The sequence below is a fragment of the Erpetoichthys calabaricus genome, chromosome 2 (genome assembly GCF_900747795.2).
Source record: "Erpetoichthys calabaricus chromosome 2, fErpCal1.3, whole genome shotgun sequence".
In the NCBI taxonomy this organism is placed as follows: domain Eukaryota; kingdom Metazoa; phylum Chordata; class Cladistia; order Polypteriformes; family Polypteridae; genus Erpetoichthys; species Erpetoichthys calabaricus.
Window position 1 is genome coordinate 273,798,160 of NC_041395.2, and position 27,337 is coordinate 273,825,496.

Genomic DNA, 27,337 nt, shown 5'->3' on the forward strand with positions numbered 1-27,337 from the left:
TCTTCACTTTTTGTCATTAAAATGATGTAATTGAGCAAACAAGACCTTCTTTGGCTGGATTCATTATTATCATAAAAAGCAACAGACTCAGAAATGATCCTTGGTGCAGCTCCACCTTCATTTCACAAATTTCACTATCCCTGCCTGCTGTCCTGACCACCATTCAAACGTCCTCACTTACTGACGGCACCACAGACACTAATTATTTCTCCTCAGCTTTCTTAATGCCCACTTTACCACCTCTCATGGCACCCTGTCAAATGCCTTCTCCAGATCCACAAATGCATAATGTAGTTTCTTTCATTTCAACAGATGCTTTTCCTACATTTGCATTTCAACACATACTGTGGCTGTTGTTCTTGTCAATGTAAGATTTTTCACTGGTTACTTCAAGCTTCTGTCACATTCTGTAGATATGCATGTTTGGTGGACTGGTGATTTTGGTATGACCTAATGTGGTTAGTGTGTAGTGCAGTGGACTGGAAATCTATTAATGATTTGTTTTTACCTTCTGCTTGATTCTTTTTGGGAACAAAAGGTTTTATTAAACAGTACAGGAATTGAAAAAGTGGGTGGATTTCTATTTCAGTTATCAAAGCACATAAGTAAAAGAAACATTTTGTGTAGTAAAATAATTGTAAATAAATGCCACCAATTCTCTTGCAATGTTGTGCATATTAGTGTGAAAGAGGTGCAAGTTCTCTAGCCAGACTCCTGAACCTGATGTAACGTTCACAGGATAAATGAAACTGCAATCTCTGAAGTCCCTGAATGGAGGTATGGTTTCAAATCCTACTTGAACACCAAAGTCAATATCAGACAGATCAAGTAACAGCTTTATTGGAGAAAAGCAATCAAACACCATGGCAGTTAATGGCTACTCTGATCATTTCATCAGACATGTTCTTTTTATAAATGATTAGGTGATCTAGACAAAAGAATAATAAAAAAAAAACTAAAACCCAGACACTGCTCATTTCCCTAAACTCTTCAGGCAAATTAGGAAAATTTGATGTTTACAGCATAACCTAAATTTGATCTAAATGTCTTAGGTTATTCTTGACTGATTTCTAAACAATGGCATGCTTTTATCATTCCCATAAAGTACCGCAAACCTATTGTAATTTATCTAGACATGACTTTAGTCAGTTTAACCAAAGACCATCAATCCTACTAGCCTCACATTATAGAATAACACACCCTTTCTTCCACAAGGATGCTGACTTGGGCCTGCAGTTGTTTGATCTGTGGCTGACTATATTCTTCTTCCATGTACTGTTATTACTGGACATTACATAGATGACGAGTAGATGAAAGCTTGCATGTGGCTACTTGAGGAGACTATAATGTGTGGCAAGTAGCAGTACAATATTGGAATTGCACATGGGTAAACTATGTGACAAGTATATGATAATGAATGGAATATCGGCTTGAGGTGCTTTGCCAGAGTCATTTTTGGTACACTTTAATTAAATTGCATTCTTACTGTGCCAGCAGAAACTAAAGTCTTTATTTAATAAGCAGAAGTTTTGGAAACTTAATAATATTTAATGTGAATAGTAACAGATTCATACTTGGTTAAATGCCCCATCCCCATCAGAACAGTTTCATTTTTTTCTAGATTATTTTTTATGATCAGATTCATAATTCTTTAAGAACTTTTAACCTTTTTTTAATATTTCTACATGACAGTCATCCAGGTGATATTAGATAATATCCCAATAGACTGTTTACTTTGTAAGGTAAAAAGAGGATTAAGTATATTTAATTAAAATCAGATTTCTGTGAATGTTTTCCTGTTCAATATTGTATATCTCATGAAATAATTCCCAGCAAGGCAGAAAAGCTTTAGACTTGAGCATCTAGGGGAACCTTCATTAACATCAGAATTACCAGAGCCTACGAAAAAAGTCAGAGATCCGGCCCACCTTAAAAGCGTTCGCACCTCTCCGTCAGCGTCTTTTGTCCTGTAAATGTGCTGATAAAGACAAGCAGCAAGCAGCCTGCTATTCCATCTCCCCACAGCTGCAGAACGTACACAGAGTTCTCCCAGCTTATGCCTTGATTGATTATCTGGGAGTGAAGTGCTGGAGTTTTAGAGTGGAAATAATAGATTGTTATTTGGAACACATGCATTTCATGTGTGTTCCGTTTCTACAATAATTTGTGTAAACACATTGTTAAAACAGAAACGTTTTTCATATTTTAGTAGTAAATGACAAAATGTTGGCATAAACTATATAATAAAACATATTATAGCACACAGCAAATGACCACCTGCATGTTCCTGCTTACACTGAATAAGCTCACGCCTTCTGGTGCACGGTGTCAATGCAGGACGGAGAAAAAAAGAAAGACAAATATATAGGACATTGGGTATAAATTTATTGTACTTGTAAAAGTTAGCTTTTTTTCAGTTTTATTCTCTCAATCACGGTCACGCTGTATAACCCAACCCCCAAACCCCCCCGACCCTCCTGATCAGACTCTAAGTAACAGCTCCAGCATAAATTCACACCCAATCTCACACTGTTCGTTTTCAAATAATATTGCATTAGTGCGATGATGTTTTCTAATTGGTACCATTCAGGTCAAAAAATTATTTCTTCAGAATGTCACATATATTGTCTCTTTCTTTCAGGTGTGTAAAAATGTAGAAACCACAGCATAGAGAGAAGTGTGCGCATTGCAACAGGTACACATGTCGTAAATGTAGGAAGGACGGTTTTACGTGTGTGTGAACTGTTAACATTTGAATTTGATGATTGCATATATAGTAGCGCTGAACTTACCGCTCTGTACTATTCTTTCCTCTGCATGTCCTGGAGTACAAAAGAAACAGCAACATATGGGGACTGGCAAGATCGAAAAAAAAAAAAAACACGTGGTCACTGATTACAAGCGCAAGATGTTATGCGAATGAATATGAATAATATGAATAATGTTGCATCCGTGCCACGTTTTTCCGAAATGTACTATACAGGTCATAAAATGAATAATTCCAAATATCATATACTGTATACCTATTGCTCTGTTTTTTTTTTTTTTTTTTGAAATCATAGACCATAAGGTGCATACTAATTCAGCATGAGCAGGAACACTCAATAAAACTGAATAAAACAAAATCAAGTGACGGTGAGATACGAAGAAGGCAGCTTGACCAGCGTTTGTGTGTCAGCTTTTATCCCTCCAGATCAGAGAATGTCCAGTTCCATTGCCTCAAAATACCACTCACATCTACAGTTATTCCCAGTTTCAGATAAAAAGTAAGAGTGTCAGATCCCTGGGTGGGGGGAGTCTAGTATGTATCATGATTGTGAGAGAATAAAAGTGAAAATAAAACAGTAACTTTCACAAGTACTATAAATGTACACCGTCTGTTACAGACGCAAACCAAAATGTATGTGTGTACTGTATAATATTAACAATTAGAGCAGCTCACTACTGAAAACAGCAAATATAGGAGGCAGTTGGGATCAAACTGGGGACTCTTGATTGCAAGTCAGTAAATCTTAATGCTACGCCACGGAAGCTGTTGTTTTATCCTTGAACCTTTTGTGAAAGTGTGTATTATTTGGACTTCAGCCTTCACACATTATATAGTTTATGCCAACATTTTGTCATTTACTACTAAAATATGACAAACGTTTCTGTTTTAACAATGTGTTTACACAGATTATTGTAGAAACGGAACACACATGAAATGCATGTGTTGCAAATAACAATCTATTATTTCCACTCTAAAACTCCAGCACTTCACTCCCAGATAATCAATCAAGGCATGAGCTGGGAGAATTTTGTGTACGTTCTGCAGCTGTGGGGGGATGGAATAGCAGGCTGCTTGCTGCTCGTCTTTATCGGCACATTTGCAGGACAAAAGACGCTGACGGAGAGGTGCGAACGCATTTAAGGTGGGCCGGATCTACGAGTTTTTTCATAGGCTCTGGTAATTCTAGTGTTAATGGACATTGCCAATAGTGGTGTAGCTGGACTGAAACCTACATCACAAATGTTTTCTTGCATGGTATGAAGTTTGTGTTCATGAGTTGCGGAATTTTTAAAGCAATAAACCACACTAAAAAATGTTTTTTCAAAATGGAATTTCAAGCATAAATATTGACATAAATATTTTGTGCTAACCAAGCACAAAAATGTAATACTGCCGGTAACCAAAAGGTGTTAGAACCAAAGCTAATTAATGCAGATTTGTCATTGAAATATATTATAATCTTGGCAGGCAAGATTGTTCATTCATTTGGTAATATCAGTTTTGTGGTGACAATATTTACTTTTTGATGTTAATAATGTCAAATAATGTTATTTAAATTTGCAGTTTTTAGGTACATTGTGCGTATAATAATCGTTTTAAATTAAACTAGACATAGTTTTTGTGTTTTTCTGCATCTCACCTTTAGCAGAACTTGATTTTAAACAAGGGAAAATGAAACAAATACAAACAAGTGCATGTTGAGTTATTTTAGAATAAATGAAGTAATTAAATATTTATCCATATGTGATTTTTTTTTTATATATTTATATAGCCTACAGGAAAAAACAGATGACCAAGCCAATGCTGCCAATTTTGGGCCTTCATACAGATTCAATTTATAAAATGATCACATGCTCAAATTTATGCACACATATACAGATTCTGTTAACATCTCAAATGTGTTGCCATTGCCAAATATTATTATGATGGTTTTTCTGTGTGCAATAATTTGACCAATAATTTGATACTCAGATTTCGCCTGGTAAGTACAACACTTTATATCTTAATTACAGCCAGTTTGCCCAAAAGGAGTTATATGCTTCAGTGCACCATCATAAAGGTCAAATCATAGTAGAAATAAAAAATACTTGGCAAGATCATAACATTGTCAAAACTCACTTAAAGGCCTACTCATGCTTAGACCCAAGACCACATCAGACCAATTTGGAGTCACAAATCAACCTAACATGCACATCTTTGGGATGTTGGAGGAAAACCCATGTATACTGTACATGGTGTTAATCAATTATAAATGCATATATACATTCATATCTGAACCAAGGGGCTGACATAGTGATTTGGGACCCTATGTAAGTACAGGTATGGCGGCGCCCCACATGACCTATTCCTCCCTAAACAGCTGGCACATAAATCATACGGTCAAACAAAAAGTTTAAAACAACATTTGTTATAATCAATAGGCGAACAGCCAAACACCAAGTTTTGGTGAAAATACAAAGAGAAAATAAACTGTGGTTTAGAAAACTACACTACAACTATAGGTAAGTGTGTGTGTGAGAGAGAGAGAAACAGAAGAGCTAAGTGAGTGCTTAGCTTCATTGAAGAGATGTTATCCAGCTATCCACATTAAAGATGTGTTCTGCAGACTTTTCATGATGTTTTAATTGAGCCGATAAAATTCTCCCATTGCTGTAGCTGCGTGCGATTTATTACTCTCACAAAAAAAGCACACTACACTGTAATTTTTTCACTCTAAACTGTCCATGATCTACCTATCCTTTTTCCATTTATCATTTGTATATAATAAGCACTGTTATTAGATCGGTGGTCATTGTTATTTACAGGATAATCTCTATTTATTTATTTTTTATTTTTGATATTTGTTTTGGCCAGAGAGCGGGGTTGTCATCATCATCATTCATAATGCTAGTGTATTCATATTGGAGGGGAAGAGACTCACATAGATTTTCATCCACTTTTTAAGTGCTGCTATGGAGTGGGGTACTGTTAATTTTAGTGCTAGCATCTGCGTCTAAGACTGCAGGAGTGCTGTCTGGTAGGGTTACACATGCAGCACTTGTGCTACCACATTGTGAGGTAGACTCAAGAAGAGCATGGAAGAAAGAGGTCAATTTCAGGAGTTTCTCCACAAACTTCCTTATTTCCTCTTTTTTCTTATGTTTGTCTTACTTGAAGGAATCACAATATTTCTTCTCAAGTTCTTGCAAATTCCTTGTGACTGTTCTAACTGACTGTTTTCTATGCAGTGTCTAAGGATGATCGATCACTCCACATTTCTCACAAGGAAGGTGCATTTAAACAAGCACTAAAACATGCACATTCATTTTATTATATGAATTAATTCAGGAAGCGTAAATAATAACCACTGCTTCTAGCATGGGATCCTAAGTGGCTGCTTACTTTGTTTATATTTTAAGTCCTCCCTTGTCTGAACTTCACATATATTCAATGTGCATTACTTTGGAAAAGGAACAGAACATTCTGAAAATCTCCAATCAGCATTGTTAAACTCCTGACATTACTGTGTAATGCTACAGGATTCTTCAGGTACAGTGGAACATCGGTTCACGACCATAATTTGTTCCAAAACTCTGGTCATAAACCGATTTGGTCGTGAACCGAAGCAATTTCCCCCATAGGATTGTATGTAAATACAATTAATCCGTTCCAGTCCGAACTGTATGTAAATATATATATTTTTTTAAGTTTTTAAGTACAAATATAGTTGATTAAATCATAGAATGCACAGCGTAATAGTAAACTAAATGTAAAAAGATTGAATAACACTGCAATAGTTGGCGCTATAGCGCTACCAACCGCTGGCTAAAAACACTTTTTTTTAATGAGTTTTAAGCACAAGGAAAAAAATGAACCTTTGAAAAAATCCGTAATTTAATAAACCACCAAGAAAAGTAACATTGCAACAATGCATGCTACGAACCGATCGCTGTAAACAGAAGTGAAAACAAAATCAAGCCCAGTGCATTCTTTAACTGTCTTCCTACCTTATGCGTACAGCTCTCTCTCTCTCTCTCTCGTGCTGCCTGTGTGTGTGCGCGTCTCTCTCTCATGCTGTCTGTGTGTGTGTGCTCTCTCTCTCCCACTGCCTGTGTGTATGTGTGTGCGCTCTCTTGCTCGCTGCACAGGAAATGCACAAGGAGAGACTGAACATGTACAAACCGAAAGGGAAACTGGCTTGTTCGTATACCAAGTGTGTGGTCGTGAACCGAGGCAAAAGTTTGGCAAACTTTTTGGTTGCAAACCGATTTGTACGTGTACCGAGTTGTTCGTGAACCGAGGTTCCACTGTATTGTGTTCTTACGTCCCTTCCAATTTTTGATGGATTACTGCTGTTCCCATCAACAAAACAGACAGCCTATTGAGATTTTACTGTACTGTAACCCGGGTTCTTCCATGTCTGTTTGCATGTGCTACTTGTGTCCACCTGGGTTTCCTCTGTATTTCCTCCCTCAGTCCAATGACATGCGTGTTATGTGGACTGGCGATGCTAAATTAGTCCTAGTGTATGTGTCTATGTTCACCCTGCAATAGAGTGGCACTCTGTCCAGGCTTGATCTTGGCCTTGCGCCATTCTGTCATTTAAGCTTGGCAAGGATATTCAAATTTGAAATACTGCATTCTAAGTGCATATCATTCATTTAGTGTGGCTGCGTTGTTATTTTTAAATGTTCATCAATCTGATATCATCATGTCTTTCAGAAACTATTTTAATTGACCGGTCCATTATAAGATCTTTATGCAGAATGTGGTGTGCCTGTTTGTTATTATGTGGTGAAACAGATATCTAGTCATAACAAAAAGACAAAGTATATTTTTCATTACATCTTTTTGGGGGAAAGTCAGCCTTTATCATTGGATTTTGCCATTTAACCAGATGCTTTTTTGTATTTAGATTGAAGAGGACACATGGCAGAAATACTATCTTGAAGGTGTGGCCAATGAAATGTATACTGAGTATCTCTCTAGTGCCTTTGTGGGGCTGTCCTTTCCCATGGTTTGTGAGTAAGTATCTTTTTCCTGTTTTAGAAAATATAGTTACTGTATTTGCAAATAAATAACAATGCTGGAAAGGTAGAACTTAAATGTGGGACAAGAGGTACACTACAAGGCAAGAGTTTGAATTATAAAAGTGAAAACTTAAAGTTCCTGTAGGTTAAGCAACAAAAAATCTGTATGAACTCTACTTGCATTCAAATATAATTGTATCAGTATTCATAAGGACGTAGATGCTAAAAAAAAAGTGTATATTGATGTAATAATATCAGTATGTATAAGGGTGTAAACATGGGATGGTGAATAATAATCTGATGTTATACTGTTTCTACCAGTTTTATCCAACATTTTCAAATAATGGAAGGACTGTTTCTTCAAGATTTTTGGTCCAGGATAGTTATTTTTCAAAAATGAACACAAGGAAGATCTTTTTAAAGGAATGTTGAAAATTCCTCTTTATTTGTAGCTGTTGTTCTGCATAAACATTCAGGAGCCTTGCTTTGTTCTACAATTCATCATAGCACCTAGCTCTCACAATGGATGTCAGTGTCCTCTAGGTGTCACATTACAGTTACCACACATACACGTCATGTCAAGTGGCTTTATTATCATACTATTCAAACACAGTATTGAAAGTATACAACAGCATGAAATAATGAAGTACAGTGATCCCTCGCTATATCGCGCTTCGCCTTTCGCGGCTTCACTCCATCGCGGATTTTATATGTAACCATATTTAAATATATATCGCAGATTTTTTGCTGGTTCGCGGATTTCTGCGGACAATGGGTCTTTTAATTTCTGGTACATGCTTCCTCAGTTGGTTTGCCCAGTTGATTTCATACAAGGGACGCTATTGGCAGATGGCTGAGAAGCTACCCAACTTACTTTTCTCTCTCTCTTGCGCTGACTATCTGTGATCCTGACGTAGGGGGTGTGAGCTGGGGGGCTGTTCGCACACCTAGACGATACGGACGCTCGTCTAAAAATGCTGAAAGATTATCTTCACGTTGCTATCTTTTGTGCAGCTGCTTCCTGAAACGCTGCACCGTGCTTCGCATACTTAAAAGCTCGAAGGGCACGTATTGATTTTTGACTGAAAAACAAACTCTGTCTCTCTCTCTCTCTCTATCTCTCTCTCTCTCTCTCTCTCCCTGCTCCTGACGGAGGGGGTGTGAGCTGCCGCCTTCAACAGCTTTGTGCCGCGGTGCTTCGCATACTTAAAAGCAAACAGCCCTATTGATTTGTTTGCTTTTCTCTATCTATGTGACATTCTGTGCTCCTGACAAGCACTCCTTTGAAGAGGAAGATATGTTTGCATTCTTTTAATTGTGAGATGGAACTGTCATCTCTGTCTTGTCATGGAGCACAGTTTAAACTTTTGAAAAAGAGACAAATGTTTGTTTGCAGTGTTTGAATAACGTACCTGTCTCTCTACAACCTCCTGTGTTTCTGCGCAAATCTGTGATCCAAGCATGACAATATAAAAATAACCATATAAACATATGGTTTCTACTTCGCGGATTTTCTTATTTCGCGGGTTGCTCTGGAACGCAACCCCCGCGATGGAGGAGGGATTACTGTACATCAACACAGGACAAGCACCAGACAGGTAAAGAACTATACTATAAAATAGAATAAATAAAAAAATAATAGGTAAGTGAATAGACAGAAATGATTTGAAATAAATAGTAATAAATAAATAGTAACAACTAATAATAAGAAATCAGTAGCAACAAGTGTAACACATGTACTGCATATAAATAAGCTACTACGATCAGATCTGAGGATAGGGAGATAGTCTGGACAGCCATGAGGTAGAAGCTGTTGCAGAACCTGGTGGAACTGGTTCACATGCTATAGTTCTTTCTGCCAGATGGAAGTGGGACAAAGAGACCATGGAAAGGATGGGAGTGGTTCTTCATGATGCTATAGGCTTTGCAGATGCAATGCAGTATAAAAATGCCTTTAATGGAGGGCAGAGAAGACACAATGACACTTTCTACTGTGTGCATTAACTATTGTAGGACCTTAATGTCAGAGATACTGCAGTTCCCAAACCAAACAGTGATGCAACTGGTCAGAATGCTCTCGATGGTGCTTCTGTAAAATGCAATAAGAGTTTGGGGAGGTAGGTTTGTCTTCTTCAGCTGCTGAAGGAAGTGGAGACCCTGCTGCTCCTTCTTGGCTATAAGAGATATTGTTAATTGACTAAGTAAGGTCAGCTGTCAGGTGCACACAAAATATAAGAAGCACACATTTGGTAGCTTTTTCAAATTTAGTATGGCCTGAAAATCCATTGCTGACATGTTCTTAATTGTGTTGACTGGGAAAAACCCAAACCAGAGGTGCAAATGGATGATTTTAAAAAAAGAAAGAAACAATAACACCAACAGGCAGTCATTATAATATAGGCAATGACCCATCACTAAACTGGAATGTTCAGGTTGAACATGCACTACAGGGTTCATTGGTACAGTGAATTAGGCTTCCAGCCCCTGACAGTTTCACACAACACAAAAAGCCATATTCTGTAGGTAAGTTGTACATTGAGCATATGATAGAATATTGGAAAAATGTTTCTTAAAATAAAGCTGGGTGTTAACAAGTAATAAGTTAAATTACAGGGGTGAGCTTACTATTTGTTTTGCACAACATCTCATGGGGCTGTGCTGTACTGCTCCTCAAGTGACAAAATATGATCAGCAGTGAGGGGATTCATAGACTGCAGCATCACCTTTGTCAGAAATTGTGCAATGTCACTGCGTCTTCTGCTGTGGACATATCTGCAGAATGGAAGATCATTGTACCAGCTGCCCAATTGTAAGTTTGGCAAAAGGCCAGTTGGAGTTACAGAGCTACGAATGATGTGTGATCATTGAATATCCAGCTGCACATATTTGAAGCACTTCCTAGTGACAGATTTGTTTAGAACTTGCTATGCAAGGTGGCTATGTCTCTGTATATCTCTGCATGTTTCCACCTAAACTTTAAAATAAGCATATGCTCTGTAACTTTTTGGAAGTCTTAGTACCTTTGAGTGATATTCATAATAAGTCACTTTCTTTCTTTGCTCTTTGTTTGATTTCATTTAAATTCAACTTAATGTCTTGTAATTTTCTCAGTTTAATGCAATCTTCGAAAATGAAAAAAAAAATTAAAAAGCACAAAATAGATTTAAGTGCACAATTTGGACCCTGAACTCTTGAAGGCCCACCTTATTATTATATAGACTGGGTAATCCTAGTTAACATGTCATTTTCCACAAGCAGACAGCATATAGTAACAATTAAGAATGTTAATTAAGTATTATGTTGAATGAAAGTCATTAAAGGTTATTCTTAAAATACACTTGTAAGACCTCACCTTGCAGGATTGTACGCAGTCTTTTTTTGTTTGTTTGTTTTGTTATTTTCCTCCCATGATTCCGTTCTCTCCAGGTCTTATAAGGAGGTTCTCCTAACTGCCTTGGTCTTCAGACTGTTGCGTCTTTGGGTATCTGGTAGCAGGAAGGTGCAGTTTCCATACACTCATACAGATGTCTGTCATAGGAAAGAATTAAGGGATGGGAAACAGAGGAAAAAAACAAAAAAAAAAGCGTAAAGCCTGGGGTATGCCTGGAAGTCTCCACATCATCCAATTAGCTCTTAAACTTTTCTGTGATTGATTCTATGAAGCCTAGGTCATATTTGTTACAATATATTTATTATATGTGAATTTGTGGGCATGTATATGCATTTCTTCATATTTTTTTTCTCTTTTAGATTATGTTATGTAAAACTGAAGCTATTATTGATAGCCATAGAGTACAAATCTGACAAAAGAGAAAGCAGGTAAGTACTATACTGCTAAGACATCCTTATATGTAACAAGTGTGCCAGGAAATCTTTTAACTTACATGGTATCAGATATGGTTTTTTGCAGGGATATACTCATATATCATCTTTTTAGAGGTAATTTGTGTGAACAAGGATAGTTTTTGTTACATTTAAATGTTTTGTTTCACCTCATAACATAGAGTACTGGCAGAATGATAAATGTTGAAGTTGTGCTTTCACTTGTCTGTTACTGTTCACATAAAAACTGTCAAATGTATGAGACAATTTCCTTACTATGATGATTATGCTCGCTCATGGTATCATCGTATTCCCTCCAAAGGTGTAGATAAATAGGCAAATTAATAATATTGTATGGTTTACAAGTATAATGTTTTTATTTATGAATTAATTTGGATTTTATCCACGTTGTTAGTTTATCAAATCTTTCTAGATGCTTTAGTTCATTAACACCAACATTATTTTGAGTTAAATTTGTAGTTTGTTTCTTCCTGGTACATTATCGATATTATAAACTCTTTTTTTGTAAGAAATAAAAATAAAATACATTATTAATAAGTTAAAAAATTAATAACTTAAGTAATCATTTCACAATGTGTTAACTGAATACAGTCTTTATTATCATGTACATTAAAAGTGCAGTCCTACAAAATAGTTGCGCTATTTTCATAATTTTATTGAAATCCATATGGACTGTGATGCCATATGATTCATCTGAAGCTACTGTAGGCTTATTAGCATTGTTCCATGGAACTTTAATATAGAAACAATGTCCCATTTATGAAGCCTTTAACCTATTACTGTCAGCTGCAGTAATTAACTGGCATTAATAGTGTTACTGGTCTTTACCATGATAACTATTAACATGAAGTACTATGTTTCATTCACCTCTAATGACCAAGTCCCACACCTGGCTATCATTACTTTTGTCCATTACTACATAGTGACCTTAATGTATTAACATACCCCCTCCTTATTCTGCGACAAACAAGGAGTAACTTTAGAATATTTCCATTTTTTTCCTTATTAAGACTAATTTTGACAGATTTGACTTTAACAGATTAATTGTTGCTGCACTCTTTAAGCTCTTGCTACAAGGTATTGTTTGTAGCGTTTCACTAGATAAAATAAGTCTTTATTTAACATATGCCTCAAGCAGCACAATATAAATCCTAGATTCAGGCCACATTTACATTTGAATGGTAATTTTATATACATTTGTAAAGTTTTTGGTAGCACTACCCATTTTGCAGTTTTATTAAAGCTTTTTATTATTTTCATATTTTATTTAATTTTTGTTCGATTACGTTCAGTTTTAAATAAAATTAGAATATCCCTACCATCCTTTTGTGTTACACTCCTGTGTTACCAATTTTTCTAGCCTTTGTTGTTTTTGTCTTTGTTTTTACAGTCTTTTATGTTGTTTGTGTTCCTTATTAAATTACTTTGTGTGTTTTATTCTTATTTTAATTTTTTTTTTTTACCAAATTTTCTTATCACAGTGTTTGATTTGAAATTTTTTTCTTGTTGTTTGCAGAAGCCGAAAGCGGTAATGTCCTCTTCGTTATCTTTCCTTCAAACCTCCACCCTACCTTCACTCCTTTAGATCCTCCAACTTCAGGACTTAAAAAAGGATTATTCCCTAATGCAGCCCAAAATTTGTAGTAATTTTCGTATATGTGCCTAATGCACTAACTTCTTTGCAGGCAAAAAAGACAAAAGGCTGTTTTTCTTTTCTTTTTTTATTGTCATGACACTGGTGATGTATCCAGTCAAAAAACCCTCCATTATTTTTTTGTTTGCTTTTGTTTAAATTGTTGTGCATTTTCCTAAGAAATTGTCTCATGTTAAATGTCTTCCTTATCGTTACCTGTGAGGTGTTTCAGTGTCCTTCAGATGTAATTGTCTGCATTTACTTGTCCAACCTTATTCTTTATTCTGATGTTAATTTGTGTCGCTTGAAGCAGTACTTCATGTTTTCATAGTTTCATTCCCAAAAACGAGATTTAGCTTTAAATCTTGCTGTTCTAATACACAAGCAAGCAAATGTTTGATTATTTTATGGAAATGCAAAGGGAAGTGTTCAAAGGGAGCAGTAGTGCCATTTATTTAATTTTTGATTGCAAATAGCATGGTTTATTTTATCAAAACACTGTTTTCTTTAGATAGTACTTTTTTTTAAAAGTTTTTCATTATTTTTAACATGCAGAATTGTTTCTGTATTTCTCCCAGTTTTATTTAAATCCATTGTACCTTCCATTGACCAAAACCTCAGGGTGCAGAAGCAATCTGTTTTGAATAGCAATATTTTAAAATTCAAATCTGGTTGTGTGTTAGGCTTTATTTTTATCATTTCATTATCACTGATGCCCATCTCCTTCCCTGCATTTCATAGTCCTCTTCATCCTGTGTGTGTACCGTTGTCTCTTAGCTTGCACTCAGATGCCTGGTGTCTTAAGTAGATGTTTAAGAGATAGAGTGACTTCCTGTCAGTTTGGTATTTTTCGATCCAACTGCAGAGAAGTTACTGCAAATGTTAGCATCTACATGGTTTGCAGTGGTTGCACCTCCTTTTTTCTCTGTGTATGAGTGTATATATGGATGTACCGTTAAACGTATGTGTGTTTGTTTCTGTATATATACTGTATATATGTATATATATTTATATACATTTACTTATATATAATCTACGTGTGTGTGTATGTATACATATATGTGTATATACATATATATACTTGTATATGCTGTATCTTCCCACGTCTGTATGTATGCATGTATATATGTGTGTGTGTGTATATATATATATAAAATATCTGTATTTGTATGCGTGTTTTAATATTTACACATATATCAGTGTGTTTATGTACAATTATGTAGATGTGTGTGATTTCTTCTTAGTCTTTTTAGATTTTGTATTTCTAATTTATTGCATGTGGTCAAACTGTAGTTTGTATATTATGCCTCTCTCACAATTTGAGATTTGAAAACATTTTTGTCTGAGATTAATCATTGTCCTCCTATATGTATGTAATATGGATTTTATTTTTCACTGTAAAGTGTGCTGCAACAAGCCTACATATTTACATTATTCATTAAGTATGTAAAAATGTATAGTAGTTTTAAGAATCTCAGATTTTGGGAGCCAGTATTGTGATTTTGCAGTGGTTTGATTTACTGTCTGGCATGCATATTAAGTCTCTATAATTTTAAACTCTGTTCTTTAATTAACATACAATAAAAATGTTGTCATTTATTGAACTTCAGGAGCTCAGGGGAAAGAATGCATTTGTGTCATATATATTGAGAGCTATTGGAAGCTGATTAAATTGAAATGTTATTTGTTAATAAATTAGTGAAATAATTTAAAATTGAATTCAATGTAATATACTCTGTAGTATATTATAACTCCAGAAATTCAGATTTAACTGTTCAACTTGCAGCTTTCTTCTGGGCCAGTTATCATTGTGCAAAAGATTTTTTTTTAAACTTTTGAGTATTGTTTCAAATGCCGCAGTTTCTCTGTTGACAATGATAATACAACTTTCACAGAGTATTTGTATGATGACTATTTTTTGTCTAATTAATGGGGAATGATACAGTATTTCAAGCACTGTTTATTTTGCTTAGTTAGATTTGCAAGGTTTTGGTGTAAAAATGTAATTAGATGACACCTATAATGCATTTTCTCAAAAAAGTGAAAATATTACAGCTGTTTTTGTTAATATTTCAAATAATTAACAAAAGCTGAACAACATTACTGTGTAAAATATGCATCATTTTATGAGTATGTACATAATTTGCATAAAATAATTAAATAATCACTGACACAATTCATAATAATTTTCAGCATGTATATTACAGAGACACTGAATGCAGTATTTATTTCATGGCTGTGTACATACATTAACAAATGATAAAGTAATCACTTACCCAAAATCTAATATTTTTCAATAAATGTATTAAAAAGACATTGAAAACTTTAAACAGGCATTGACTTTGTCAAATTGCATTGCTTAATTAGTGAAGTAACCTTTTAGTTTATACCAGATTTTTCAGCATTGTCGAACATTGACTAAATTTCCTTTCATTTTTGAGAAGTTATGAATTACAGAAATTCAAATGTTTATATAATTATACTTAACATAGCGTAACATACTGTATTTCATAGTGGAATGTACAAAACTAAGAAATAGTGAAACATCATTACTCAGGCTGTTCTGAAACAAGAACAAAATAAGGAAAAACAGGCCATTGAGGAGGAGAGGAGAGCATAATTAAAGGATAGGTGAAGGTCAAAACCAAGTGATCAAAAATTCTTTGCCAAACCATAAATGTTAACCAAATTCAAAGGCTAATTCATTACAAAAAATGCGTTACCCTAACCACTTAAAGCAAACACAGTAACTAGCAAAGGAAATAGTATCCACAATATTGGCTAACCTTGAAATACATGACACCATGCTTAATGTCAACGCTACATGCATAACGCACTTCTGATCATCCCAGGAATCATAAATAAATGACAGAGAACAAAATGGCATGATGCAACAAAAAGAAAAAAAAGACAAGACATGAAAATTTAACAACTTAGTCAAAATTAAATCAAAAGTAAAGATTAATGACACATTCTCCATAAAACTACCCAATGAAGTTACACATGAAAACAACCTTAGTGCAAAATAAAATGAAAGGAACATAATTTTAATACAAGGGCAGACTTAGTTAAATGTTAGTTGTTTGTTTTTCTGTCAGAGACTGCAAATTCTTAACTTGTTTGCCCACCTGTTTTTAATTGATTGATTCCATAATCATTTCAATAAAATACAAACACACATGACATAAAAAGTAATTAATATTGATATTGTAAATATCAGCAGAGTTTCTCTGGAGCCTTTGTCGATTTTCGTAAAGCATTCAACTTAGTTGATCAAGCTGCCCTGTGGGACATCCTGAGACTTTGCAGGATCCCCTTAAGGTTGCTAGATATCATGGCTGACCTGTACACTGGTACTTGAGTGCTGTGCAGAGTGGAGGCAGAACCTCTGTGTTTTTCCCAGTTGATTCTGGTGTTCGTCAGGGGTGTGTTCTTGCTCCTACTCTGTTCAATGCTTACCTGGACTGGGTGTTGGGCAGGGTCGTGTGGTCTAGCAGCTTTGGGGCATCTGTTGGTGAAGAAAGTTTCACTGATCTTGACTTTGCTGACAATGCTGTGATCTTTGTGGAGTCAATGGAAGCTCTGATTGGGGCTCTCGAGAGACTGAGTAAGGAGTCTGAGTGTCTGCATTTACAATTGTCCTGGATGAAAACTAAGATCCAGGCCTTTAACAACCTCTTAGGCACAGCAGTGTGTCTGTCTGCAAAGAGAGTATTGACCTTGTAGAGAGATTTACTTACCTCGGCAGTGACATTTATGTCTCTGCTGTCTCTTCCTTTGAAGTCAGTAGATGGGCTGGGAGAGCATGGGCAGTCATTAAGGTAGCTGGAAAGGGGTGTGTGGCGCTCCCGATATCTATGCAAAAGGACAAAGGTCCAAGTCTTTAGAGTCCTGGTGCTTCCTGTCTTGCTATATGGTTGCGAGACATGGACGCTATCCAGTCACCTGAGACGATGACTAGACTCCTTTGGTACTGTGTTTTTTCGGAGAATCCTTGGGTACTGCTGATTTGTCTCAAATGAGCGGTTGCTCACGGAGTCCCGAATGATGCACATTACCTACATTGTGAGGGAGGGTCAGTCACGGCACTACAGCCATGTGGTGCAATTCCAAAAGGATCTCGCAGGATATTCACTGTTGAGGACCCGAGTGGCTGGACCCGGCCACGGGGACTCCCACGTAACACATGGCTGCGGCACATAGAGGGTCATTTCCGGAGGGTGGGACTGAAACACGTGTCTGCCTGGGGGGGTTGCCAACATGGATTCTGAGCTGTTTTGTCGTTTAGTGGGTGCGGCAACGCACTGTACCAGTGCATGTTCCCCAACGTGACCTGACCTGATTCTTCTTTTAAAAAAGTCTACAAAAAATATTGTCATATTAGTTACATATCAAAAGTATTACCTTTTTGATTCAGCCCACTTGCAATTAAGTGCAAACTTGAATCTTATACTGTATTTAATCTGCCGAACACTGCATGCTTAGCAAATTCCATTTTGTAATTGCCTTCAATATGTTTCAGTTTACACACCCAGAATTGATTAAATTAAAAAATATCATATGCACATCATCATGATACTGGGTAGTTTGTGGAAGTTCCTGATTGCATTCAAATAGATATTAAATTGAATGTATAAAAAATATTGAGCAATATCGGTTCAGTAAAAAAATACAATCACCAACAACATTCTATATATTTATGTTTACATAAAGGCAAACTGAATATACACCCTTTCTATGCACATATCAAAGAGCTACGTGCACAAAAAGTCCAATATGAGGTATTCCTCATATATTAAAAAATAAAAATTGCCAAACATACATCATTAATCATAATCATAAAAATTTAAGTAGAATTTTTAACCACAGAATTTTTTTTTATTTTGTATACTTGTGTACCATTCCTCTTGATTAGAAAAAGTCTATGTTTCAAATAATATACTTTGCTGGTGACACCAATTCTCTTTTCTGCACAGTATTCTTATTAACCCTGGAAATCATGTAAAGATGCAAGAAGGTACTTTGGGATTCTTTATAGCCAGTGATGCCAAAGAAGTGAAAAGGTAATGATTTTTGAAACTTTTTAGGAGTTGACATTAAATGGAAATAAAGTATAGCACAATCATCAGTTCAATCAAGTGTAAATAAATGCACACCTTCGATGGTTGTTATGCATGGTAGATTTACAATGTCTCAATCAGTTGACCTATCTTACTTTTTACAGTAAACTACTTCTTTGACTGTGAATTGCAGGTTATGCATTCCAAAAAGTAAATATAGGTGTGTTTAGTGGTTTTTTTTTTGTGTGTGTAATTTGCTGGTAATCACTCCATATTTCTTCCTCATATTCAGAAGTCATTATTGGTAAGCATGCATATAATTAGAATATACTGTAGATCTGAGAGAAAAAATTATATCATCAAGTTACTTTTCAAGAATTGTTGATCCTATATTCAGACTACCATAAAATGAAAAGAAAAAAATACATCTAACAGTGCTTGTGCTTGCATGTCACTGAGGTTTCTCACAAATACAGAAGATATTTATGCTCCAGATATTTTAAAAAATATGTATGGACAGTCAGTTAAGGACAATATTGGAATCATTATGTCATATAAATACATCAAAATAGAGAGATTTTGAATGAAATTTTGGGTGAATTACTCATAGACATGGTGTACTATTGTGTATGATCAAAACTTATGCTGAAGTGCCTAGTATCTTGTTTTTCAAATGTATTGCAGATAACATTTAATGTTCACTTGGAGACACTAGCTGGCTAAATGTAATATACAATATACATACATTTTTCCCCTGTTATATACATATTTAATTGTCAACAAAGATTTTGCATAAATAGACAATGTAAAAAGAAAATACAGCATACAGAAGTTCAGAAAAATGCTTGCATGCTTTGTGCTTTTCAGTAAAGCATTCTGAACTCACCACAAACTCAATGGGGCATTTGACAGTTTGGTATTAGAAAATGCATTAATCGATGCACATTAATTATGACTTTTTTCCCTCCACCCTATTTTACTGTAGGTAACATGTGTCAATTGATGTTTGAATCCAAACCTCCCAAAAGAACAAAAAAGTACCATATTCTTTAATAAATTTAAGGAAACAAGAATTAAGTAGCATACTGCACAACTACTAAGGATTATATAAATGACAAATGCAAAATCATCTCTTTGTAGATACAACCAATTTAAGATTCAAACCCCTGATATTAAGATGATTATTGCTTTCTATCTATTAGTATAATTTCCATATATTTGTAGAGCAAAGTATTTTTTCCAATTTTAAGAACATTTCTTTTTTTTCTCATTCCTTTTTTCATCTGTTTAACAGTTCATACTGTATGTAGTGATGTACTGGTATACAATCTAATTTTGATTCCTGTCTTGCATCTGGGGCCTCACTACAGTGTTCACTTTAGGACCTCATTTTTTCTCATTTTCCTGTTATCAAACATCCATAGTTTTCCATGTCGTTTATCATTTGATACTTTTCACTACTCACCCTTCACTTGTTGCTTATCACATTTTACTTCTTACTCATCACAACTTACTAGTTGCTCATCACACATCACTTTTAACTTTCCTTACAAAACCACTCAGTGTTCACTTTGGGATGGGATTTAGTTAAATGAGCTTTTAGTACAATATTTTTCAAGGAGTTTATTCAAATAAACCTTCACTTAGAACAGCTCCAGGTATTTTTGGTATTAAGGAAAATTAAATTGTTTGGAAGGGGAGCACACACCACAATATTTATACCTGTGAAAAAAAAAATCCCTTTATTTTAGCTGGTTTTGAATGTGCTAATGAGAAAAAAACTTGTTTGCTTTTAGTTTATTTTTCATTTTTAGAGTAAATATTATATAGGAAACTCTATCATGTACTGTACTGATTGAGGTAGCTTTTATTTTGTGATGCTTCGTGTGTGAGTCTTTGTGTGTTAAATTATTCCGCTGTTATGTAGATGTGTGTTTGTTAATTGAGTAAATAATAACTGAATAATGAGTTGTTAGTTGTGCTATTGAACATAGAATAGATCCTGTAATAATATACTTCAAGTCTATTTAAATGTTATGATGTCCAAGAGATGCAAATCATATGACTTTGACTTGGAATTCTGTGTGTTTAATTTAAGATCGATTGTTCAGTCTGTGTAGTTTCTCTTCTGGGAAACTATAAACTGCTTACTAATGGGGTGATGTGAAATTGTGCAGGATAACTCAGATTTCTAGTCCTTATTTATAGGATCAGATATTAAAAAAAATGTTCACCTAATAATTTGAAATACATTGGATTTTACATATAATTCAGTCCATGCAGATTGGTGAACCAACTTTTTTATTATGCGTTACATCTAATCTTTTATTTTATAAAACCAGTTTCAAAGATACATTGTAGTTTGAGATTTTTTATTATTACTCTTGTGTTCAATGTTAGTCCTGTAGATTAAGTCTGAGAATAAAAGTTAAATATTTAGGCACTGTTATTATTTGGAGGTGATTATAAGTTTGGAAGCAGATCAAAAGTAATTACGTAATGATCTAAAAGAATGTCATCAACAGAGTAATACTCATAGTTTGAGTGTTAAATATGTCCAACATATGATTATGACATTGAGGAAGAACCTTCACATATAATAATGATAACTTGTTTAGGTTTAAACATATAACATTTGGATAATGAAAATTAAAATGTGACATCACCTTCCCTTTTGGAAATATTTGAATTTGACTGCAATCTGTAAACCTCTAGTGAATGCTTCATACAAAAAAGTAAAATGATTTGACAACACATTCAATAAAAGGACTCCATTAACTTTCCTGCTTGAAAAGATGGTAAACAGATATGTTCTGCTGTATACACACACTGCCAAAGAAACTTTGTGCTTCAGGTTTGACAGGGGAAGTGGCAGTAAAAAAGCCATTCCTTAATATAGGACCTAAAAATATCAGCAGTGAGCTCTTTCCTCTTTGAACTCACGGAGGCACGGTGGTGCAGTGGTTGGCACTGCTGCCACAAAGCTCAAGTTACCTCTTTGGCCACAATCATCGGTCTAGTATAGTTGGCAGACATCTCCCTAGCCCACATGGACAATTTAAAGATGATTGCACCATTACAATCCAGTCAAATCTAGTTAAGTTAGTCCTTCTGCTTTGACTTCAATGCATTTTGCTTAGTTCTGTGATATTCGCAAACACTTCAGCAATTTCTCCGAACTCGTAGTGAAGCGAACACCGTGGATTTCGCTCATCACTACAAGCAAGTATATTATAATGAATGAGAAATTGTATTCAGAGAATCATGTGCAAATAACAAGACTGACCATAAATTAAGAAATAAATTGAAAAAAAAAACTGGTTCTGTATCCTAACATAAATAGCCAATACACTTTCATCTTCCTGTTAATTTATCATTCCTGTCAGCTCTTTATTAACTACACATTTTTGATGTGTAAAACTTTCTATATATATTATTTGTGGAGGGTAAAACTGCAATATTGGGTGGCTGGTATTACGAATTAGTAAACCACAGTCACTATATTACATAATATCTTTTGTGTTCTATAACATAACATTTTTGTTATGGACTTGTTGTTCATCTGTAAATATTTTTTTTGAGGATTCTGATTGTATATGTTTTTCAGAATAATTTTTTTTAGTTTAAAGATGATGCAAGATGGCTGCACCGACGAGAGCTCCGAGTCATCTCAGCAAAAAGTTATTATTTATTTTCTTATTACTCACTCTCTTTGTGCGTTCTACTTTATCACACTTTCAGTATGACCGGCAAACACTATTGGAATTACGTTCATCAGCCAGTTCGGATTTTACAACAGTTTTGATATCGCAGACACTGTACTGCCTGGAGTCTTTTGCTTACTCGTGCGATGCCAAAGGCAAACAAAGAGGGGGAAACGTGCCAGAGTTCTGTGCTGAACCAGACAGAGAAACAACAAGTCTCCTCTGCCTAGCATCCTGCTCGCTAACGTTCAGTCTCTGGACAACAAATTAGATGAGCTGCGCGCACGGATAAAGCACCAAAAAGACATCACGAACTGCTGCGTTTTGGCGTTCACAGAGACGTGGTTGGAGCCCAGCGTACCCGACTGCACAGTCACACCAGACGGGTTCACAGTTTATCGGGGAGACAGAACGAAGGACTCAGGCAAGTCAAGGGGGGGGGGTGTGTGCTTTATGGTTAACTCTTCGTGGGCTACGGATGTGTGTGTCTTAAAAACGCACTGCTCACCGGTACTCGAGCTGCTGGCCATTAAAGTTAGACCCTTTTACCTCCCGAGGGAGTTCAGTTCAGTTCTCCTTTCAGTTGTTTACATCCCCCCACAAGCTGATAAAGCTTCGGCTATGGATGAACTGTATGATGTTATCAGTGGACTAGAGAACGCTAACTCAGAAGCAGCTGTTATTGTGTTGGGAGACTTTAACAGAGCAAACATGAAGAAAGTTCTCCCTAAATACTATCAGCACATCTCTCCCCCCACAAGAGGTGATCAAACACTGGATCATTGTTACACCTTATTCAAGGACTCCTACAAACCCCTCCCTCGACCAGCTTTTGGAAAAGCAGACCATTGCTCTATATTGCTGCTGCCTGCATATAAACAAAGACTTAAACAGGAAAAACTGGTTTACAGGGACATCTACAAATGGGACAGTGAAGCTGAGGTGGTCTTACAGGACTGCTTTGAAACAACTGATTGGCAGATGTTTGAGGATGCAGCTGATGGCAACATCAATGAATTCACAGACTCTGTCACAGGTTATATCAGCAAGTGCATTGATGATGTTGTCACTAAAACCTCCATTTGCATATATCCTAACCAGAAACCCTGGGTAAATAGGGAGATTCGGGCTAAGCTCAAGGCGCGGACCTCTGCCTTTGGCTCAGAGGACTCTGGTGCATACAAAGCAGCCAGATACGACCTCCGGAGGTCCATCAAGAAGGCCAAACGGGACTACAGGGACAAAGTGGAGTCAAGCTACCACAGCTCTGACAACAAGCGCCTGTGGAATGGACTGTGCTGCATCACTGACTATAAAAAGAAAAACACAGTCAGTGTTCAGCCCACTGCATGTCTTGCAGATGAGCTCAACACTTTCTATGCTCGTTTTGATGCAGCCAACAAAGAACAGGTGCTATATCCTCAAGGGGGCAGTGAGTCTGTCACTCTGATCCTTGATACGTCTGACTTGAGAAGGTCCTTCAAAAAGGTCAATCCTCGCAAAGCTCCGGGACCAGATGGCATCCCAGGCCGTGCCCTCAGGGAGTGTGCTGACCAGCTAGCAGGTGTGTTCACCAACATCTTCAATCTCTCCCTGAGGCAGTCAGTGGTCCCCACTTCCTTCAAGGCATCCACCATCATTCCTGTCCCAAAGAAACCGGTGGTCTCCTGTCTGAATGACTATCGCCCGGTTGCACTGACATCGGTCATTATGAAGTGCTTCGAGCAACTGGTCAAAGGTTACATCTGCTCCTCCCTCCCCGACACGCTGGATCCTCTCCAATTTACTTACAGAGCAAACAGATCTACAGAGGATGCCATTGCGCTAACAATAAACACTGCCCTCACCCACCTGGAAAGAGGAAATTAAAGCTCGAATTGATTCTTGAAGCTTGATGACCTTGGGTTGGGGATGACTATGTGCAGATTGATTTTCTCTTTCCTCACAAACAGGCCCCAGGTGGTGAGAGTCGGCAAACACACGTCCTCATCACTCATTTTAAACACAGGAGCGCCGCAGGGCTGTGTGCTTAGCCCCCTCTTGTATTCCTTGTTCACCCACGATTGTGTTGCAAAACACGGCACAAACACCATCATCAAGTTTGCAGACAACACAACCATCATAGGCCTTATCACTGACAACGATGAGACGGCCTACAGCAGTGGTTTCCAAACTTTATTTTATCACGGCTCCCTTAAAAATATTTGATCATATGGCGCCTCTCTTCCATTTTATAAAATACTACAAACACAAAAATTTTTAGTACTAAAAAATGTATTAAGATAAACTCTTATACACAAGAAAAAACGAATAACAATATTTTATTATTGTCGCTTAATGAGATGGATGTGCTTGCCTATTAGCGCAAAGTTTATCAAATCTCGGTGTCATTGATGAGATAGCTACACAAAGCTCCTTTTCTACAACCAAACGAGCACGATATTTCGATTTTATTGCAGCTAATGCAGAAAATCCTGTTTCGCATAAATAAGATGTTGCGAACGGCAGCAATACTTTTAAAGCTTTATTTGATAAAATATTATATTCACTCTTAATATCTAGCCAAAATTGAATCAGAGATACATTCTGAAATTTTTGTTTTAAAGAAGTATCACAAGATAGTTCAATCAAGTTTTCTTTCTCAATACTTGTTAATTCAAATTCGTCATCTTCTTCGTCGACAAATGGATTCTGTATCCACGCATATTTTGTAAAATCAAGATCATCAAAATAATTCGAAAAATGAATTAACAAACCATCCAAGTGTTCAACAAATAGATTTTTGTTTGCTTCTATATTAACTTGGGCGCATAAATTTAAAAGTGGAAACATGTCGAACCTATTTTTTTCCAAATTTGTCTTCCATATCTCCATTTTTTTAATGAATGCTTTCACTTTATCTTTTTGAATCAATAAATGCATTTGTGGCCCTTGCATCGATTTATTCAAAACACTCAATTTTCCAAAAATTTCCACCAAATAGGTAAGTTTAATAATAAAATTATCATCCCTAAACATATTTGCATCCTCATTATGATTTTCTTCGAGAAAAATTGCAATTTCTTCTTTGAGTTCAAGTACCCTCTGAATCACTTTTGCACGAGATAGCCAGCACACTTCACAATAATACAAAAGTGAGGTGTAAGCAGCTTCCATATCTTCACACAGCTTTGCAAATAACCTAACTTTTAATGGACTGTTTTTTATGTAGTTTACAACTTTCGTTACTTTTGTAAAAACGTAGTTAAGTTCCTCACTCATATTTTTTGATACGAGAGCTGCTCTGTGGAGCATGCAGTGCGTCCAGAGAACATCGGGTGTTTTCCTTTTAATTAGTGCTTGAAGGCCAGTTTTGTGTCCTGACATTGACTGTGCACCGTCTGTACAAAGCCCAATGCAATTATTCCACAATATGCCGTTCTCATCAAAAAAATTGTCGATTATATTAAAAATTTCACTGGATGTGGCTTTGCCAGGAATGGGTTTGCAAAATAATACATCTTCAATTATATTATTCTCTTCAACATATCGAACATATGCAATTAAATGTGCGTCTTTAGCTACATCGGTTGCTTCATCTACTTGTAAGGCGAATTTTGAAGTGCGCATCTGAGAAACTAATTGATCGCAAAGATCGTCAGATATATCATCGATTCTTCTGCCAACAGTGTTATCAGCAAGCGGTATTTGTCGCAACTGTTTTGCATATGATTCGCCAAACATTGTTTTGACCATATCAATAGCTGCTGGCAAAACTAATGTTTCTCCTATTGTGTGTGGTTTTTTACACTTCGCGATTCTGTAAGATACTAAGTACGATGCTAGTAACGCATTTGATGGAATATGAACTATTTTTTTGAACGTTTGCTTTTGTTTAGTGAACTCATCCAATTTTCTTTGAAAAAATTCTTGGGACTTGCCAACGTATTGAGAATGCATAGTTTCAATGTGCTGTTTTAATTTTCCGGGTCTCATACTATCAGCAGCCAAAACTTTCGAACAAAACAAACACATTGGTTTTTCCACATTATCAGTAATAACACTTGTAAATCCGAACGATAAATAAGACGAATCGTATTTTCTTGTCTTGGGAGTTCTTCCTTCCTGATTCCTACTACTTGTGCCAACATCAGATTCTTCATTATTAGAGGATTTTCTCTTATAACCAGTCAAGAACTTATCCATTTCTCTACAAATATTAGGATAATTAATTTATTGTTCTTAAAAAAATTAAACTTAATTAAATTACTTACTATTGTGATCAGTGAGTAATTAGGTACGTCAAAATAAAATAAGAAACACAATCTAACACTGCTGAGCTAAACTGAAGTCGATATTGTCTCGATTTTTGGAGAGTTACTGGTCGGCCAAGTTACGTGTCATACCGCTGGTGGTTTATCCTTGCAATGAGTGGATATCGTAGGTAAGAAAGTGAGAAGTCCGACAACGCGTCTGAATATTTACGCAGTAATACGCAGCCGCCAAATCTTTTCGCGTATGCGCATAGACAATACAAGCCCTACGGCCTACGGTGCTGATATATTTCTGAACCGTACTGTTTGCTACGGGGTAAGGGTAGCATCAGCAGCATAGTAGTTAATATGTACCTATATGTTACGTATTGTATTAGCTGCACGTGCACTTTTTTTTGTCAATCCTGGCTAATATTCGCGCCTCCCCTTAGACTAGTCCACGCCTCCCTAGGGAGGCGCGCCTCCCAGTTTGGAAAACGCTGGTCTATGGAGTTGTAGTTTTCCACAATAAAATTCAATCTTGTTTGTGCCTGCTGGACATTTTACTGATGCAACCTCCATAAGCCACAATATTGAATGTGTAAGAGAGGTCAGTTACAGCAGTGATCCACCTTTGGTATAGAATAGCATTAGGCAGTACAGTACATTATGTCCGGCCCCAGTTTTAGCCCTGATGTGCTTTCTCATGTTAATTTGTTACAGATCTGTAAATACCCTATGTCTTTCTTGCAAAAATGTCAAAGCTTTCACAAAATAATTTATATTTGCAAGTTCATAGTACAGCAAAAACATTTGATTACTAGGACAGTGAGAAGCCACCAGAAGATAAAGTGGTCCTATAAGACTATTTAGAGGTAACAAGGCAGGACTCATATGTAAATTACTGTATATGGGGGGTGGCAGAGTGTGTTTTAATGCACGTTAATAACTCGGTTATTCACAGAAATCAGATTTCCTAAATGTCATGTATAGTTATTACAGTTAGAAAAACTAAGATATTGGTCTCAGAGAAACTGGGATAACACATGCAGACGTCTTTATGAGTAACCTGGTTATGTGACAATG

At 36.1% G+C, this 27,337-nt stretch overlaps 1 protein-coding gene across 15 annotated transcripts in view; it reads left to right on the plus strand.

Annotated features, from left to right (window-relative positions):
- The window catches only part of kcnma1a (potassium large conductance calcium-activated channel, subfamily M, alpha member 1a), a 733,327-nt gene that overhangs the window by 592,758 nt on the left and 113,232 nt on the right, over nt 1–27,337 (plus strand). For 9 of the 15 annotated variants that reach the window (XM_051923733.1, XM_051923735.1, XM_051923728.1 and 6 more), the window contains exons 15-18: nt 7,665–7,774; nt 11,530–11,598; nt 13,139–13,150; nt 18,232–18,318. In XM_051923733.1, the coding sequence (XP_051779693.1) occupies nt 7,665–7,774; nt 11,530–11,598; nt 13,139–13,150; nt 18,232–18,318 (278 nt within the window). The remainder of the gene's footprint in view (nt 1–7,664; nt 7,775–11,529; nt 11,599–13,138; nt 13,151–18,231; nt 18,319–27,337) is intronic. The other 6 variants (XM_028795550.2, XM_051923731.1, XM_028795547.2 and 3 more) reach the window with 1 other exon arrangement.